The sequence below is a fragment of the Pristiophorus japonicus genome, chromosome 24 (assembly GCF_044704955.1).
Source record: "Pristiophorus japonicus isolate sPriJap1 chromosome 24, sPriJap1.hap1, whole genome shotgun sequence".
NCBI classification, from domain to species: Eukaryota; Metazoa; Chordata; class Chondrichthyes; family Pristiophoridae; genus Pristiophorus; species Pristiophorus japonicus.
In genome coordinates, this window is record NC_092000.1 from 19,281,619 (window position 1) to 19,300,806 (window position 19,188).

A 19,188-nucleotide genomic window follows, 5' to 3' on the forward strand; every position below is an offset into this window, starting at 1 on the left:
CAGTTTTACCACTGGGTAGCACACTCGCCTTGGAGTCAGAAGGTTGTGGGTTCAAGTCCCAGTCCAGAGACTAGAGCACATAAATCTAGACTGACTCTTTCAGTGCCATGCTGAGGGAGTGCTGCATTGTCGGAGGGGCCGCCTTTCGGATGAGACATTAAGGAGCCGAAATTCAGGGTCTCAGAAAGACCCATTTGCGGCGGCCATGCTGCGGAATCCCGTGTCCGCTGCTTGGTGATCAAATGGCCGCCCCGACCCAAATTCAGGGCGGGGATTTTTCGGCCTGGACCTGATTCCGCTCCGGTGCCGATGACCACCGCAAGCGCGTGGTCAGAACGTGCACCGCCGCTCTACCTCACCTGAAAATGAAACTGAGCTAAATTCACCTAAAAAAATCGTTGCCCCGCCGCGCGGTGCCCCCCGACAGCTTTATCTGTCGGTGCACCTTATCCGGAGTGTGTGCGGCCCGGCAGTATGGCGGCCCCTCAAGGCGAGGGCCCACTGCCGCGGCCGCCGTGTGTTTATTTTTGCCGGCCGACTTCCCGACCGGTCGGCAAGACAGTGCTCCCGGGTTCGGCCGGGCCGCCAACGGGCAGCCTGGCACACAGTGCCGCTCTTGGTGGCCGAAGATGAAAAATGCCGGATTTTCTCGCCTTTAACATGCGCTGTGACATCACCATTGCCCCACCGTTGATTGACAGCAGTGGAGTTCCGGTCCGACCCAAATTCAGCCCCTCAGCCTGACTTCCTGTCGATCTCCCGCCCCCACTATGACCGACTTCCGGTGGGACTTTGAACAAATTTCAAAGTCCTGAAAATCGATCCTCATGGATGCCAGCGGTAACACCAGGTTAAAATTCATCAGCGCACCAGCTTTCTGGTGTACCTGAATTTCGGCCCCTAAACATTCTGCTCTCTCAGGTGGACATAAAAGATCCCGTGGCACTATTTCGCAGAAGAGCAGGGGAGTTATCCCCGGTGTCCTGGCCAATATTTATCCCTCAATCAATATAACAAAAACAGATCTGGTCATTATCACATTGCTGTTTGTGGGAGCTTGCTGTACGCAAGTTGGCTGCCGCGTTTCCCACATTACAACAATGACTACACTCCAAAAGTACTTCATTGGCTGTAAAGCGTTTGAGACGTCCGGTGGTTGTGAAAGGCATTATATAAAGGCGAATGATACTTAAGGGGTTGACTGTGGATGGGCAATGGCAGACATTTAGAGACCGCATGGATGAACTACAACAATTGTACATTCCTGTCTGGCGTAAAAATAAAAAAGGGAAGGTGGCTCAACCGTGGCTATCTTGGGAAATCAGGGATAGTATTAAAGCCAAGGAAGTGGCATACAAATTGGCCAGAAATAGCAGCGAACCCGGGGACTGGGAGAAATTTAGAACTCAGCAGAGGAGGACAAAGGGTTTGAATAGGGCAGGGAAAATGGAGTACGAGAAGAAGCTTGCAGGGAACATTAAGGCGGATTGCAAAAGTTTCCATAGGTCTGTAAAGAGAAAAAGGTTAGTAAAGACAAACGTAGGTCCCTTGCAGTCAGAATCAGGGGAAGTCATAACGGGGAACAAAGAAATGGCAGACCAATTGAACAAGTACTTTAGTTTGGTATTCACTAAGGAGGACACAAACAACCTTCCGGATATAAAAGGGGTCAGAGGGTCTAGTAAGGAGGAGGAACTGAGGATCTAGTAAGGAGGAGGAACTGAGGAAAATCTTTATTAGTCGGGAAATTGTGTTGGGGAAATTGATGGGATTGAAGGCTGATAAATCCCCAGGGCCTGATGGGCTGCATCCCAGAGTACTTAAGGAAGTGGCCTTGGAAATAGCGGATGCATTGACAGTCATTTTCCAACATTCCATTGACTCTGGATCAGTTCCTATCGAGTGGAGGGTAGCCAATGTAACCCCACTTTTTAAAAAAGGAGGGAGAGAGAAAACAGGGAATTATAGACCGGTCAACCTGACCTCAGTAGTGGGTAAAATGATGGAATCAATTATTAAGGATGTCATAGCAGCGCATTTGGAAAATGGTGACATGATAGGTCCAAGTCAGCATGGATTTGTGAAAGGGAAATCATGCTTGACAAACCTTCTGGAATTTTTTGAGGATGTTTCCAGTAAAGTGGACAAGGGAGAACCAGTTGATGTGGTATATTTGGACTTTCAGAAGGCTTTCGACAAGGTCCCACACAAGAGATTAATGTGCAAAGTTAAAGCACATGGTATTGGGGGTAATGTGCTGACGTGGATTGAGAATTGGTTGTCAGACAGGAAGCAAAGAGTAGGAGTAAATGGGTACTTTTCAGAATGGCAGGCAGTGACTAGTGGGGTACCGCAAGGTTCTGTGCTGGGGCCCCAGCTGTTTACAATGTACATTAATGATTTAGACGAGGGGATTAAATGTAGTATCTCCAAATTTGCGGATGTCACTAAGTTGGGTGGCAGTGTGAGCTGCGAGGAGGATGCTATGAGGCTGCAGAGTGACTTGGATAGGTTAGGTGAGTGGGCAAATGCATGGCAGATGAAGTATAATGTGGATAAATGTGAGGTTATCCACTTTGGTGGTAAAAACAGAGAGACAGACTATTATCTGAATGGTGACAGATTAGGAAAAGGGGAGGTGCAAAGAGACCTGGGTGTCATGGTACATTAGTCATTGAAGGTTGGCATGCAGGTACAGCAGGCGGTTAAGAAAGCAAATGGCATGTTGGCCTTCATAGCAAGGGGATTTGAGTACAGGGGCAGGGAGGTGTTGCTACAGTTGTACAGGGCCTTGGTGAGGCCACACCTGGAGTATTGTGTACAGTTTTGGTCTCCTAACTTGAGGAAGGACATTCTTGCTATTGAGGGAGTGCAGTGAAGATTCACCAGACTGCTTCCCGGGATGGTGGGACTGACCTATCAAGAAAGACTGGATCAACTGGGCTTGTATTCACTGGAGTTCAGAAGAATGAAAGGGGACCTCATAGAAACGGTTAAAATTCTGACGGGTTTAGACAGGTTAGATGCAGGAAGAATCTTCCCAATGTTGGGGAAGTCCAGAACCAGGGGTCACAGTCTAAGGATAAGGGTTAGCCATTTAGGACCGAGATGAGGAGAAACTTCTTCACCCAGAGAATGGTGAACCTGTGGAATTCTCTACCACAGAAAGTAGTTGAGGCCAATTCACTAAATATATTCAAAAGGGAGTTAGATGAAGTCCTTACTACTCGGGGGGATCAAGGGGTATGGCGAGAAAGCAGGAAGGGGGTACTGAAGTTGCATGTTCAGCCATGAACTCATTGAATGGCGGTGCAGGCTAGAAGGGCTGAATGGCCTACTCCTGCACCTATTTTCTATGTTTCTAAGTCTTTCTTTCTTCATTGGTTGGAGACACTTAGTAAGACCATGTGAATGAATTTTCGCTGTTTGCTCCCATGATAGAGCACGCTATTCTCAATCTTGTGGGGAGGAGGGATGCAATTTTAACCCAACCCTCCCATCCGGAAACTAACAGGATTGGGTGCAATGTTGATTTCACACCCCGCCCGATGCCCGAGGCTTCCCACTCGGAGAATTAGTTTGAAGTTGAAGAAGAAAGCGCCTTTCACGATCTCAGGACGTCCCAAAGCGCTTTACAACCAATGAGGCTACATCTGATATACGGCACAGAAACAGTCCATTCGGCCCAACCAGTCCATGCCAGCGTTTATGCTCCACTCGAGCCTCCTCCCGTCTTTCCTCGTCTAAATCTATCAGCATAACCCTCTATTCCCTTCTCCCTCATATGCTTGTCCAGCCTGGCCTTAAATGCACCGACACTATTCGCCTCAACCACTCCCTGTGATAGTGAGTCTCACATTCTCACCACTCTCTGGGTAAAGAAATTTCTTCTGAATTCCCTATTGGATTTCTTGGTGACTATCTTATACTGATGGCCTCTAGTTGTGCTCTTCCCCACAAGTGGAAACATTTTCTCTGTATCCACTCTATCAAAACCTTTCATAATTTTAAAGAGCTCAATTAGAAAGATTGAAAATAGGTGCAGGAGTAGGCCATTCGCCCCTTCGAGCCTGCAGCACCATTCAATAGGATCATGGCTGATCATGCACTTCAGTGCCCCATTCCTGCTTTCTCCCCATACCCCTTGATCCCTTTAGCCGTAAGGGCCACATATAACTCCCTTTTGAAGATATCTAACTGGCTTCAACAACTTTCTGTGGTAGAGAATTCCACATGCTCACAATTCTCTGAGTGAAGAAGTTTCTCCTCATCTCGTTCCTAAATGGCTCACCCCTTATCCTTAGACTGTGACCCCTGGTTCTGGACTTCCCCAACATCGGGAACATTCTTCCTGCATCTAACCTGTCCAATCTTCATATGTCAGTCCTGCCATCCCGGGAATCAGCCTGGTGAACCTTCGCTGTGCTCCCTCAATAGCAAGAATGTCCTTCCTCAGATTAGCAGACCAAAACTGTACACAATATTCAAGGTGTGGCCTCACCAAGGCCCTGTACAACTGCAGTACAACTGTAGTACAATTAGGTCATTCCTCAGCCTTCTTTTTTCCAAGAGAAAAGAGATCCAGTCTGTTTATCCTTTCCTGATATGAATACGCTCGCCCTTTTGTGACATCATCCTTGTAAATCTTCTCTGCACCCTCTCTATATCCAATGAAATACTGTCGACATGTAGTCACTGTGGTAAGCTAGGAAATTACCCTCGTGTTGTCAGATGTAGAAGTGTGTGTGAGAGACTGAGTTTGGCGTGAGGAAGAGGCTGTCGTGGGGAGTTTCCACTTCAATGCCAGACAGAAATTCCAAAACATGAGTGGTTAAAGGCAACCACAGACACACTGCTCCCAAATGCCTGTTCAGTGGAGTGTACCTCCCCTTTAAAAGCCTCGATCAGCTGTGTGCCAGAAAATCGCAGAGAAAGAGTATTACATTTAATTTGCCTAAATGGAGGCCGAGGTTTGGTAAGAAGATGAATCTATATTTATCACGCGCACAGGATGTTCCAAAGCGCTTTACAGCCAGTTGAATACTTTTGACGTGTAGTCAGTGTTTTAACATAAGGAGAAGCAGCAGACTAGAACTAGGGGGCATAATCTTAGAATAAGGGGCCGCCCATTTAAAACTGAGATGAGGAGGAATTTCTTCTCTCAGAGGGTTGTAAATCTGTGGAATTCGCTGCCTCAGAGAGCTGTGGAAGCTGGGTCATTGAATAAATTTAAGACAGAGATAGGCAGTTTCTTAAACGATAAGGGGATAAGGGGTTATGGGGAGCGGGCGGAGAAGTGGAGCTGAGTCCATGATCAGATCAGCCACGATCGTATTAAATGGCGGAGCAGGCTCGAGGGGCTGTATGGCCTACTCCTGCTCCTATTTCTTATGTTCTTATGTTCAATGTGCGCACAGCAAGCTCCCACAAACAGCAATGAGATAAATGACCAGATAATCTGTATTTAGGCGATGTCGGTTAAGGTTGGCCGGAACACTGCTCCTCTGGGAATTTTGTACATCCACCTGAGGGGATTGACGCGACCTTGATTTAGCACCCCACCCGGACGGCAGTGCAGCACTCCCTCGGCACTACAGTGAAGCGTTAGCCTAGGTTTTGGGCTCAAGTCTTCGGGGAGAAATTGATTGTCGCCCCGTTTGGGGGGCGTTAACTTTTGGGAGTCAGGAAATTTAGCGTCAGGGGCTAATGTTTGCCCGCTGTCGAAAAATTTGCTTTAGCGCTGCCGGAAGGAAGTGGAATGATAACTCAATCGCTCCGCTTCCTTCTTGGAACGCTAACGGGAAGTAGATTTCAGCGGCGCTGCACACTGGGCCATGCCGTGCTGCCGCGTACAAAGACACGGGCCATCGCTGCAGGCTCTGCAATGAAAGAATCGCCTACCTGGACTACCGAGGGGGGAGAGAGTGCGGGGGTAGCCGCACGATCAGCCTGGCACTCAAGCAGGGCGCCGGGCGGAACGATGGCGGACCCTCACGAAGAAAATGGAGGAACACAGCGCAGACAAAGGTGCGCCTTACCTCGGCCCGTCTTGCCTTTAACCGTCACCCCGGCAGCGGACGGCCGCCCGATCCGCGCCTCCTGCAGCCGCCGCGTTTGTGCCCGGCGCTGCCGCAGGGGGGGACGGTCGTGAATTTCGGGGCCGGGGGTGCTGACGGGGTGATGAGGTCACGATCTCCAGGCGCGGGAGATCGGGACGCAACACCGTAGCGCCGCTCGCTAAACTCCCGCCCAATATGATTGGGGGGGGGGGGTTGATTGTCAGCGCTGTGCCCAAGTACCAACATATTTGCGCCCCGCTAGCGCCCCTTGAGGGCACTAACAGGAGGTGCGAAAACTCCGAATTCCTCCGCCAAACTGCTGTGACTCAGAGGCGAGAGTGCTACCCACTGAGCCACAGCTGACACCCAAGAGCATCAACTCTGCTGTACCAGCGATAGCCAAGGCTTCCGGTAATCGCCAGGCATCTTCCTGGGTAGAGGATGAGAGGCGGGGCCTGGAAGGCAGGACGTTGGGAAGGTTTAATAACTCACCGTCACAGATAAAGGCTGTGAAAGTTTATGGTGCAGGTAAAAGGTGAAGTTCTTCAAGCTTTTCAAATCGTCGAAGTCGATTAAAACTTCTCCTGAAGCTGAAAGAAGAAGTAATTGGATTTGTACATTTTCCCAATATTCACTTTGATAACATGCCAGTTATAAATAAGATTCCAATCCAGGATTACAAGAAAGGACTTGCACTTATATCGCACCTTTCATCACCACAGGGCATCCAAATGTTTGTCACAGCCAAGGAAATACTTTTGAAGTTCAGTCACCATTGTGACTGCTACACTTCCTGCACAGCAAGCTCCCACAAACAGCAATGTGATAATGACCAGATAATCGGTTTGTTTTAGTGATGTTGGTTGAGGGATAAATATTGGCCCAAGACACCGGGGATAACTCTTCGTGGTCTTCTTCAAAATGGTGTCATGGGATCTTTTACATCCAGCTGAGAGGGCAGACGGGGCCTCGGTTTAACATCTCATCCGAAAGACAGCAGTGCAGCACTCCCTCTGCATTGCACTGGGAGCATCAGCCTAGATTTTGTGCTTAAGTCGCTGGAGTGGGTCCTGAACCCACAACTTTCTGACTCTGAGGCGGCAGAGTTGCCCACTGAGCCACGGCTGATGCCTGGCCTATGCTGAGTTAGAAGAGTGGTAATTGTGTTACCACAATCGAAACAATTGGTCTTTATGTTTGGAGGAATTTGCAGTTGAAGGATAAATATTGGTCAGGGCACAGAGCATGCCCCCGCTTCCTACAAATAGTGCCGAAGGACTTATAGGTTTACCGCAGGGGGAGGATTGCATCCCAGTATGATGTCTCATTCAAAAGATGGCACCTCTGACAGTGCAGCACTCCCTCAGCACTGCACTGGAGAGAACACCATTGGCAGGTCGGGGCTATAAGAGCTGGAGCCAGCGTTTTCAGGGAGCAGCGCGAGCCGTCCCAGGAGGGCCACGGATTCGAGGAGGGCGACTGTCATGACATCACCAAAATCCAGGTGGCTGATTGGAGCGTGGGTGGGACCATCGGCGGGGTCGGGACCCAGGTGCAGGAGGAGAGCAGCAGAGGAGCGGTGATTGGTTGGGGTGGAGGAGCGGTGTGATCGGGGCCCAAGAGAGGTGAGAGTTCGGGGCCCCGGGAGAGGCGAGAGTTCGGGGCCCCGGGAGAGGTGAGTTCAGAGTCGAGGAGCGGCGGGGTCATTGCCCAGGAGAGACGTCATGACCCAGGAGTGGCAGGGTCGTGACCCAGGGGCGGGTGGGTTGTGACCCAGGAGCGGCGGGATCGTGACCCAGGAGCAGCTGGGTCGTGACCCAGGAGCATGAGATCGGAGTTGAGGAGCCCAGCAGCGAGGCAGAAGCCCAGGAGCAGTGCGGCGTATAACAACATCAGGGTCGGGGCCCAGGGAAGGTGCAGCAAGGGCCAGCCCACACTGCGACCTATGGACAATAGGAGTATGTGTGCTCACTTCACCCGTGCAGCAGAGCTGGTCTCCAGTCGCCTTGGTTAATCCTTGCCACTGGACCAAGACCTAGCTCTGTCGAGCCCGTGTGGTGGTTGCTGTGCAACGGCCACCCCACGTTAAAAAATCCACCCTTCAGGATATAGTTTGGGACTGGAATGTCAGGACCCTCATTGAAACACCTGTGAGCTCATCCTTTTTTAGTGTGGAAGTGTGTCATCCTCGACACGAGGGAGCGCCTGATACTATACTATTAGGCTCAGGTCTCTGGCGCGCGGTTTGAACCCACAACCTTCTGACACAGGGCAGAGAGTGCTACCCACTGAGCAGTGGACAACACTTTGATGCCGGGCTTGTGCTGAGTTAGAGGGTCAGTGGTTTGGGTACAATAATCGGACCAATTGGACGTCATGTCCGGAGGAATTCCCACTCTTAATCCCAACCCATTGGGTCCTCCGGGAAAATGATGCTGTTGAGCGAGGGCAGGATTGGGATCGGCCACACTGGGCTGGTGGTCTACTCACCAGCATAATCTACGTTATCATCACCATCTGTGATAAAAGAGAAAAGAATCTGGATTAATGCTAGACAAGGAACGTAACAGTCACAAACAGAAAGAGAAGGGACAACAGAGATGGATAAACAGGATGTCGTAAAGAAAGGTCTCGAATCTGTAAACATTTCCTGTATTTTCTGTCTACTGGTACGCTGATTTGCCTGACATTATTTATCCATCTAATACTCCCATTTGGTATATAATTCATTCCCCGTTTCCCATTCCAGAATTATCACAAACCACATTGCCCAGTGAGCACGTTAGAACTAATTATTGATAACAGAAAGAGGTCATTGAAACCAAGAAATGAGCTGTTACCCCAAACATTTCACAGCGTTAGCTTGGCTCAGTTGAGTCAGAAGGTTTGTGGGTCAAAGCCCCAGTCCAGGACTCAAACACATAATCCAGGCTGACACTTCGGTGTCGTACTGAGGGGGAGCTGCATTGTTGGAGGTGCCAACTTTCCAATGAGATGATGAAAGATGGATATAGAAGATCTCACGGCACTATTTCAATAAGACTAGGGGCTAGACTATCCACTTTTGTGCAGATTGCCCAAAAATGGTCGTTATTTCCAGCGTGGGTGGTAAAAATGGGTTTTGAGATTGCCGGATTATCGCCCATTTTCAAAACCCTAACTTTCCATTTTTGAAAATGGCCGTTAATGCGAGCGATCTGAAATGGGAGTTAGCTTTAAATTTTTTTGATCTTCTGCCGTAAAGTGTCGTCGACCATAGCAAGAGCATGGCAACGCTCGTTTCCCACGTTTCAGGAGGTCGGGGGTCATCATTACATGCGCATAAGAGGAGACAGAGAGAGAGGGAGCAGAGAGGGACTGAAAGCGTGTGTGGCCGTGGTGTGTGCTTGTTTGGCTGTTGTGGGAGGCACGAGGGAGATTCACCAGCAGCAAAAAGACTGCTGAGCACAAAAAAGGTAGTTGGCACCAAGTTTCTAACCCTAAGGGATGGAGGAGGTGACCCAGAATGCTGTGGACACCGAGGACGCCGGCGAAAGCAGTGAGTTGGGAGAGGAACAATTGGGAGGACGCAAAAGAGCGAGGAGTTTCTCGGGCAAGGCAAATGCCTCCCTCATGCAGGAAGTCGAGTCACGCTGGGGTCAATTGACCGAGGGAGGGTGTGGGAAACCCACCCAAAAGACCTACCAGAAGATATGGGCCAAGATAGCCGAAGTGGTCTCCGCAGCTACCAACGAGGTGCGTGAGGGCAACCAGTGCCGCAAGCGATGGAACGACCTTGTCGGGTCCGCCAGAATAAGTATTACATTTATTTATATGTAGTTATATATTTATATAATTGGAATTGCAAGTGTAATGAGTGACTGTCAGCAGATGTGATGTCTTGCACTTATACCGGGAAGGTTGTACTCAAAGCCTGCGGTCACAGTGTACGTCTTTAGGTAAAGAATAATCATTTTTATTACAATCATGATTACATCTGTCGGTTATGTGTTATATCAGTCTCTGTGACAGTACCTCGCAATGATCTCGTGCAATGATCTCACGCCATGTCGTGCTGTTGTTACCTTTTACAGAAGAAGCTTTCGAGGAATAGGGCCGAGCAGAGACGAACGGGTGGCGGATCACCAGTCATCATCCAGCTCCCTGACATCGAGGAGCGGGCACTAGTGGGGAGCCATTCCTGGTCAGCCACACATGCAGCTGCAGGACCTGATGTGATGCCACGTGAGTAAAGAATACACCATTGCATGATGTAAAGTCAATAGATGCCACACCCACTCATATCCGACCAATAATATATGACAGGTGATTTATGAAAGTGTTCTCTAAATAATGATGGCCTCGTGAGAATCATTGCAATGCAGAATTTGGTCATGGTCATGAAATGTGATGTCTGTGATGATTTTGAGAGCGGTGGTGCTTTTGTTGTACATATGCTGTGTGTAGCGCTGGACTCACCTTGTGACCCGAGCACCCTCTTCTCCTCTAATCACCTCATTTATGTTTTGCAGCTCAGCCAGCAGCACGGCCCCAGGCACAACCACCGAGCCCAGAAGGTGGGGGCACGGGGACGGACTCGCCGGACTCTCCTCCATCTTGTGCTGAGGAGCCCCGATTCTCACCCGTGGAGCTGCAGGGTCCTCAACGGATGAAAGCGCGGACTTCCAGGAGCCTGCATCGCCAACCTCCATAATCCATTCGCCATCCATGACATTCTAATGCTCCTGCGGCCATTGCCACATCCACCGTGGAGGTACCAGGCCCAAGCACCTTGCCACAGGGCACCCCAGGTGTCTCCAGGACGGTGCCGACAAGCGGAGGTTGGTTCCACGTGGCAGGTCTGCTTCACAAGCGGCAGATTTGAGCGAGGACATGGTACACTTCTCCAGGAGGAGTGTCGACATAGGTCAGCAGATCCAACAGACAATGGGGGGGCATATCCCAACAGATGGCCAGCATGCCCGCCACCATGACGGAGTACATGCCCGTGGATGGCGGGGTCCCTGGAGGTGATAGCCAGGAACACTGGTGGCATAGAGCTCCCAGTGGTCCCAGGCCGTGGCACCCCAAGGCACCGCACCCCCATTGCCAACAACACATGAGAGCCAGGAGGAAGATCTTGCTTCTGGCCCAGAGGACGTTCCCCCCCTCGGGACCGTCCTCTCCCATATCCGTCCAAGCAGCGGTTCTGCCGTCATCCCCCCCAATGAAGCAATGCCTGAGGAGCTCCTCGGCCAGGCGGCTTGGAGTCAGGAGGGGAAGGGGAAGGGGTAGAGGTGGGGAGGAGAAGCTGGGGTGGAGGGGAAAGGAAAGTGAGGTGCATGGCCACAGGTGTTGTCTTGGGCATATTTTTATGTTGTTGGTGCTATTTTGGTGGGAGGGTCGGGGGAAGGGGCGAGGGGGCTAACTTGCTGGATTGCAATTTGTGTTCAGTGTTGCTGGAAATGGTGACCAATCGAATGATGTAAATGTGATAAATTTGTTGTGGGGGTGGGGCGAGGGTGGTGTGGGGTGTTTTTTACAGTTATAATTATGATTTCACACAAATGGTTGGATTAAATGTTTTTTATTTAACATAACCTTGTTGCGCATTGACTCAGATAGCTGCACCGTTGCACACTGGTGATTCCTTAACATGAAACGGTATAATTACACTCAACTTGAATCAACTTAAACTTTAACTGTCACCAAGGTGATGCACACCACTGATGTATGACCTGCACACCCAGCAGTGTTACAGCTTTGTAAATAACAACATTTCTTCAAGCAAAGCACTCATTTATGAGCTGCTGATGTAAGAGTCTTGCAGCTATGTAGCCACCACGAGCCCTTTCCTGTGGTCTATGGGGGAGGCGGGAACATGGCTTCAGCATCAGCCTGATTGGCCCGAGGTCAGCGTCCACCTCCTCGTCCTCCTCTTCCTCTCTCTACTGAGGTGGACTGTCAGTCCCTTTTGGCAATTCTTGCCCCCTCCTGATGGCCAAGTTGTGCAGCATTGAGCACACCACCACGAATTGAGCTACCTGCTCAGGTTGGTATTGGAGCTCTCCTCCTGAGTGGTCCAGGCATCTAAAGCGCTGCTTAAGCACTCCAATGGTTTTCTCGACGATATTGCGAGTGGCTCTGTGGCTCACTGCCATAATAATTTGCTGGTGGTTGACAACGAGTTGCACATTCAGGGAGTGGAATCCCTTGCAGTTCCTAAAAACCTCTGCATCTTGAAAAGGTGCCCGCATCACGATGTGCGTACAGTCTATTGCTCCCTGAACCTTGGGAAAGGTAGCAATTCGGCAGAAGTCTAAAGCCCTCTCAGTCTGAGCCTCCCTGGTCATATGGAAGCTGATAAAGTCCATTCTGCGTGCGTAAAGGGCTTCAGTGACCTGTCAAATGCAGCAATGTGTGGCGTGCTGAGATATAGCGCAAATGTCACCAGCTGAGGCCTGAAAGGAACCCGACGCGTAGAACGATAGTGCCACGGTGACCTTGACCTCGACGGACAGTGCGGTCCTGATGATGTTTGCAGGCTGCAGATCTCCCCTGATGAGCCAGCATATCTCACTGATAACCTCCTTGTGGAAGCGCAGTCTCCTAAGGCAGGCGTTATCAGACAAGTTGAGGTAAGACTGCTTCTCTCTGTAAGTGCGGGGGGTGTAAGGTATGGTCCTTCTCATCAGTCTGGCACGTCTTAGATTGGACACATAATACTGTCGAATATATCTTCTGCCATCTCTAGTCTGCAGCATGTGCGTACTTATCAAGTTAGGCTGAGAAATGACAGGCCCCATTCCAATAACTATCAGTATTACACCGATTGTTCACAAACAATAAATGTCCCCACTAAGACGCCTAAAGTAATTTCCAATCGTCCACAATGATTGTTCAGATGTTCACATCACCTTAAAAGAACTTCAGAGTACATCCAAACTCCCTCGAAGTTAAAGCAGCCTTTTAAATGATGCGAACTGCGATTAGAAAATGACGTCCATACCGCTGCGATTCCTTCACGTCAGAGCAACTTTTTCACAGCGATTTTTTCGGCAAACGATATTGTGGGTGAGATGTGTGCGAGGTGCTGAAAGTGATGCTCGGTGATTATCTGGGCGTTAGTTTCGGCAAATGTGATCTTTACAACAAAAAAAAGTGGCCAGGCGGTATTATTAAATCTCGGCGGTAACTACGTGCCGAAAGTAACGCTGGGCGATTTTATGGGCGCTCGTTTCGCCTATTCTGATCTTTCCGCCCAAAAAAGGTGGATGGGCCGTATTATTTTTTATCGCCGTTAAGTTCATGCCGAAAGTAACGCTTGGCGATAAGTGACTGAGAAATGGTCGTTAGTTTCCATTTTGTGGCTAAATGGGCAATATATGGGCATTATACCTCATTTCAGCGTTAAAATGGACATTAAGTGGCGGTATGCATGCAAAAACAATGGAAAGTCTAGTTGTGGTGTTCACTCAACCAATTAATTGGTTATCTGGCCAGTCGTTTGCCAGTTATGGGACAACTTGGCTGCCACGTTTGATAGATAGGAGACTTAGTGGAGTTCACTACGCTATAGGGGCATAGTGAACTCCCCTATAGCATAGGGGAGTTCACTACGCCCCATTATGAACATTATCTGGTCAGTCATTTGCCTGGAGAACATGATGGAGAACATGACTGCCACATTTAAAAGATGAACTTCAGGATGTTCCAAAACACTTTACAGTCAACGAAGCACAGTCACCGATGTGATGTAGGATAAACAGCAGCCATTCTGCGCACAGCAAGCTCCCACAAACAGCGATGTGGGAATGGCCAGATAATCTGAATTTATGATGTTGTTTGAGGGAAAATTATTGGCCAGGACACCGGGGTTAACTCCCCTGCTCTTCTTCGAAATAGTGCCATGGGAAAATTGTGATTGTTTGGTGTGGGCAGGATTGGACTCGTCTGCACTGGGCTGCTGATCCACTCATTCACTATGAAGACCATCATTCACCTTAAGAATAACAGCCAGGTGGTATCTAGGGCCTTCAGACCTCTACTATATCGGATATACGGCACAGAAACAGGCCATTCGGCCCAACCAGTCCATGCTGGCGTTTATGCTCCACTCGAGCCTCCTCCTGTCTTTTCTCATCTAAATCTATCAGCATAACTCTCTATTCCCTTCTCCCTCATACACTTGTCCAGCCTCCCCTTAAATGCATCGAGACTATTCACTTCAACCACTCCCTGTGGCAGCGAGTTCCACATTCTCACCACTCTCTGGGTGAGAAATATGTTTAAACACCTCGGAGATGGGAGAAGACAAGGAAGGATAATAAATAACCAGAAGTCCCGTGCCCGCCTTCTCCTCATTGGCTGACAACAGTGTCAATTTTCTCTCCGATTGAAGGAAGAGAATCACAAGTGTAAGACAGTTAACATTTTCAGCAGATAAATAAACGAGTTAAACCTTCTAAATAATTGAGCTAAAAGGCTTCAGAGTACTTTACTGTAACTGTCTGTTGAATGTTCTTCATACATAAATCCGACTGTGAGGCAGACATTGAGGGCTTCATCAATGAAGTTGAGGGACAGGTGACTAACCGAGGAATGTGCCTGATGCAGAACCTTCTTCCAAAAGGGTCAAAGTTTCAGTTGGTACATCTGTTCCAGCTAAACCGTGTTCATCGCCCTCGCTCAATTCTGCGGCAAACGGGAAAAGACTGGATTAATACAAGGAAAGAAATGGTCACAAACAAGAAGGGAAAGGGCCAACACTGATGGAGAACAGGATGTCGCAAAGAAGGGTCTCATATCTGTAAACATTACCTGTATTTTCTCTTTGCAGGTGCGATTAATTGCCTTACATTATTGATCTGTCTAATGCTGTCATTTGGTACATAATGGCCATAAAAGGGGCGGCGAGGCATGGCCTGGGAGCAGCTTGGCGGCATGCAACTACAAGGTCCAGTATGAGTTGGTGCAGGAGGGTGACAGCAGCGAAGAGGGCAACTGGATTGGACATCATCAAGGTCCAGGTCGGTGATTGGAGCGTGGGCTGCTACAGCAGGAGCGGCTAGGTCGGGGCGAAGGAGAGGCGTGAGTTCGGGGCCCAGATGAGGCGAGGGGCCCAGGGCCAGCACGGGCCAGCCCACACTGTGATATGTGTGAGCACTAGGTCTGTGCAGCAGAGCTGGTCTCCAGTCATCTTGGTTAACCCTTGCCACTGGACCAAGACCTAGCTCTGTCAAGCCCGTGTGGTGGCTGGAGTGCAACGGCCACCCCACGTTAAAAAAATCCACGCACAGGCATCTTCCACCCTTCAACGTGTAGTTCAGGACCTGGAATATTAGGTCCTTCATTGAAACACCTGTGAACTCATCCCTTTTTTGGCGTGGAAGCAAGTCATCCTCGCTTCGAGGGACCGCATATGATGATGGCGATGATGTGGAATTCATTCTCATATTCCTACTCCAGAGTGATCACAAAACACATTGCTCAGTGAGCACATTACTTACAGCCAATTATTTAATAACAGTTACAGTTCAGTGCAGCTAAGGAATGAGCTGTTACCCCAAACATTTCACAGCGTTAGCTTGGCTCAGTTGAGTCAGAAGGTTCGTGGGTCAAAGGACTCAAGCACATCATCTAGGCTGACACTTTGGTGCCGTACCGAGGGGGAACTGCATTGTTGGAGGTGCCGACTTTCCAATGAGATGCTGAAAGGTGTATAAAAAAGATCTCACGGCACTATTTCATTATGAGTTGGCGAGTTCACTCGACCAACTCCATCATAAACATTAGCTGGCCATTCATTTGCCGATTGTGAGACAACTTGGCTGCCACATTTAAAAGATGGGAAGCGATTACTAACTTCGGGGTGTCCCAAAACACATTACAGCTGATGAAGTATAGTCACTGTTGTAACACGGCAGCCATTTTGCACACAGCAAGCTCCCACATACAGCAATGTGATAATGACCAGATAATCTGTTTTAGTGATGTTGATTGAAGGATAAATATTGGCCCCAGGACACCGGGGGTAACTCCCCTGCCGTGGGATCTTTTACGCCCACCTGAGAGAGCAGATGGGGCCTCGGTTTAACGTCACATCCGAAAGACGGCACCTCCGACAGTGCAGCACTCCCCTGCAGTGTCAACCTAGATTTCTGTGCTCAGTTCTATGGAATGAGACTTGAACCCACAACCTTCTAACTCCCAGGTGAGAGTGCTAGCCACTGAGCCACAGCTGACAGCTTAACATGCAACCACTTGAGGTATTCTCATTAAGTTCTTTTGTCCACCATTTTGTCCCGTTATGAGTTACCACATTCATTAAAATGACCTCGAAATCTCACAGAATATATTAAACATTAAGCATTTGTCAACTACTATGCCACTGCATAATTTCAAAGCATGTAGGGTAGGAGAGCTGCAGATAATGAAACTAATTTCCTTTAAGCTTGATGTAAAGCAATAATAAGTGATTATAGTCTATGTAATGTATGCACCTGTGAATATGCTCACAGGTTTGTAGAGCTGTTGTAAAAAAGTCAAAAAAAAACAAACAAAAAAAAAGGGCAGTTTAAAAGTAGCTGGAGTGTTCCCCAGATTAGGGGGCACTTGATTTAATGTTTATTTGTCTCCCACAAAAGAGTTGTAGAGCTGTTGTCCACCGGTACGCTCGTGGCCTTCCGGAGGGACTGGAGTGCATCGTTACCCTGGCAACTAAATTTTAATTTGATTTTATATGTTTTAAAGTTTAATTTGTTATAATTGTCGGGTTTTAGTGTCCCCCTCCCCTTTTATAGGGGGCACTTGTAAAATATATGATTTTAATGCCCCCCAAAAAAATCACAAAACAAAAACACAAAAAACAAAAAATATAAGAAAAGAGGGCAGTTAAAAGTGTCTGGAGTGTCCCCCAGATCGGGGCGGCACTTGACCTAATGTGTATTTTGTCCCCCAAAAAGAGATATAGAGCTGTTGGCCACCAGTATGCTCGCGGCCTTCCGCGAGAGGTGGGCGCCGGAGGGACTGGAGTGCATCATCACCCCCGGCAACCAAATTTTAATTTGAACCATTATTGTTAAAAGTTAATTAGTTTAATGTGTCAGCTTTGGTGCCTGCCCCTTTAATCAGGGGGCACTTGATTTAAATTTGACTTACAGGTGCAACTAAAACAATTGTAAAACTGCTACAACTGAAATAGTTGTAAATGTATCTAAAACTAAAATAGTTGTAGAGCTGTTGCATTGTGAGTGCCCCAGTCAGTTGGGTCTAGGTCATCCAGGATGAGGTATGCAATTGTGAGCCTAGTGGATGAACCGGTAATGTGTAGTGTGATTGTTAAACCGTTGTTATTGAACCAACTAGTTCTCAATAGCAATGCGGTGTCATGAATTCTTAAGCAAAGGACCCAGGAAGCAAATACATTACTCCATCGAAGGGCATCCCATAATATTCCAAATACATTGCAGTCTGAGCTTCTCAGACAGTAAACCAAACCTGACGTTCCCAACTCCCAGACTATAATGCACCAGTGCCTCTGACAGGACTTACCTATAACTGCAATCTGACTCCAAACAATCACTGTAAAGGAACAAAGACACCTGTTAAACTTTGCAAGTGTAAGCCAAAGGGAAAAAAAACTCTCAGACTGCGCTGGAAGCATATCAAGTCGTGAGAGTAGCAATGATCCTATTTACAGTCCTCTGAAAGTGGCTTGTGACCCAGGTACAGTAATGCAGATAATCTCAATACAGTGCTATGGCTAAACACCTCGGGCCTGACTCTATTCTTCAGTGATCAATTCGCCCGCCCTCTCAGGTGGACAGAAATTAACCCGCGGCACTAGGTAGAACCAAGGCAGGGGAGTTCTCCCTTTTGGCCTGGTACAATGGCCCAGAAATCTTGGCCTCCCAGGTCCGTACGGAGTGTGTACGGAGTGCGTACAGACCTGGGAAGGCATCGGAAAAGCCGGTTTTCGGCGCATTGCGCGCTGAAAACCTGCTTTTCCGATCTGTCAAGTTTCTCCGCATCTCAGGTGTGAGGACATTTGCAAGGGCAAGATTGCGGTATTTACCCATATCATAACCAGCAAATGTCCTCAAAACTCTTACGCCTGATAAAAGCAGGTACATAGCCTACTGTTACAGGCGTAAGAGTTTTAAAATACACAAAAACATTTTAAAATAAAGTTATAAAAACACATTTTATTGTTAAAAACCCTCCCCACTACAGTAAGTTTAGTTTAAAGCATAATTAAAAAAACTTTTTTAAAAAGCGGGACATTTCTTTTTTTAAATAAATTAATAACTTTAATTTAAATTAATAAAAATATGTTGTGCATTTTTTTTAATCTTTTATTAGTGTTTTGGGGGTGTTTCTCATTCATAGTAACAGGAGTTTCATCAGTCTGAAACTCCTATTACTATGAATGAGAATATACGGCACCTGATTGGCTGCCCAGAGCCATGTGACTCCAGCTCCAGGCCTGCGCATGTCCTGACGTGCATGTGCTGTGACACGCAGTCAGGAGAGGCCTCAGGACCGGGATCTCGCGTGGCAGCTGCAGCTTCAGATCGGTGCGCATCTTTTTTCTAAAATCTATTCGAACACCCGCGGGAAGGAGAAACCGGGATTTCTGGGCCAATATTTCTCCCTCACTAGCAACATCACTAAAACAGATTGTTCTTTTTGGGAGCTTGCTGTCTGTCGAGTTTCCTATATTACAGATGAAACTTCATTGGCTGTAAAGCTCTTTGGGATGACCCAAGGTCGCGAAAGTCGCTATAGAAATGCAGGTCTTACTTTTTATTTATTTATTTTTTTGCACTGGGGAATTGGGCAGTGGAGTTCAAATCGCCCCCCAGCCTGCTTCATAGTCTGTCTGGGTGAGATTGGGCAACTCGTTTACTAATTATAGGGCTCGAGTCATTTGGGTTCCTTACAGTCAGGAAAAAGAGGAACATCTTCATCAAACCCATATGGCCTGTCGTCCCAGAGAGGCTGCAGCATAATGTTCGCATCACAAGACTAATTTGGCACTGCCCCCCGCCCTACCCAGTCAGTCCAGATATATCCTATTGACTGACAAATTAACTCAGAGGTCAATGCCCCCGACAAAACAGTAGCACAGGCCTTCTGTTCCACTTCT

The 19,188-nt window shown here is 48.3% G+C and overlaps 1 protein-coding gene across 1 annotated transcript in view; it reads right to left on the minus strand.

Annotated features, from left to right (window-relative positions):
* The window catches only part of LOC139237772 (adhesion G protein-coupled receptor E1-like), a 74,649-nt gene extending 56,025 nt beyond the window's left edge, over positions 1-18,624 (minus strand). The window contains exons 1-5 of the mRNA XM_070866957.1: positions 18,486-18,624; positions 17,592-17,621; positions 14,634-14,732; positions 8,550-8,609; positions 6,552-6,649 (exon numbers count right to left, since the gene is read on the minus strand). Coding sequence (XP_070723058.1) covers positions 6,552-6,649; positions 8,550-8,609; positions 14,634-14,732; positions 17,592-17,621; positions 18,486-18,624 — 426 coding nt within the window. The remainder of the gene's footprint in view (positions 1-6,551; positions 6,650-8,549; positions 8,610-14,633; positions 14,733-17,591; positions 17,622-18,485) is intronic.
* Positions 18,625-19,188: the final 564 nt, after the last annotated feature.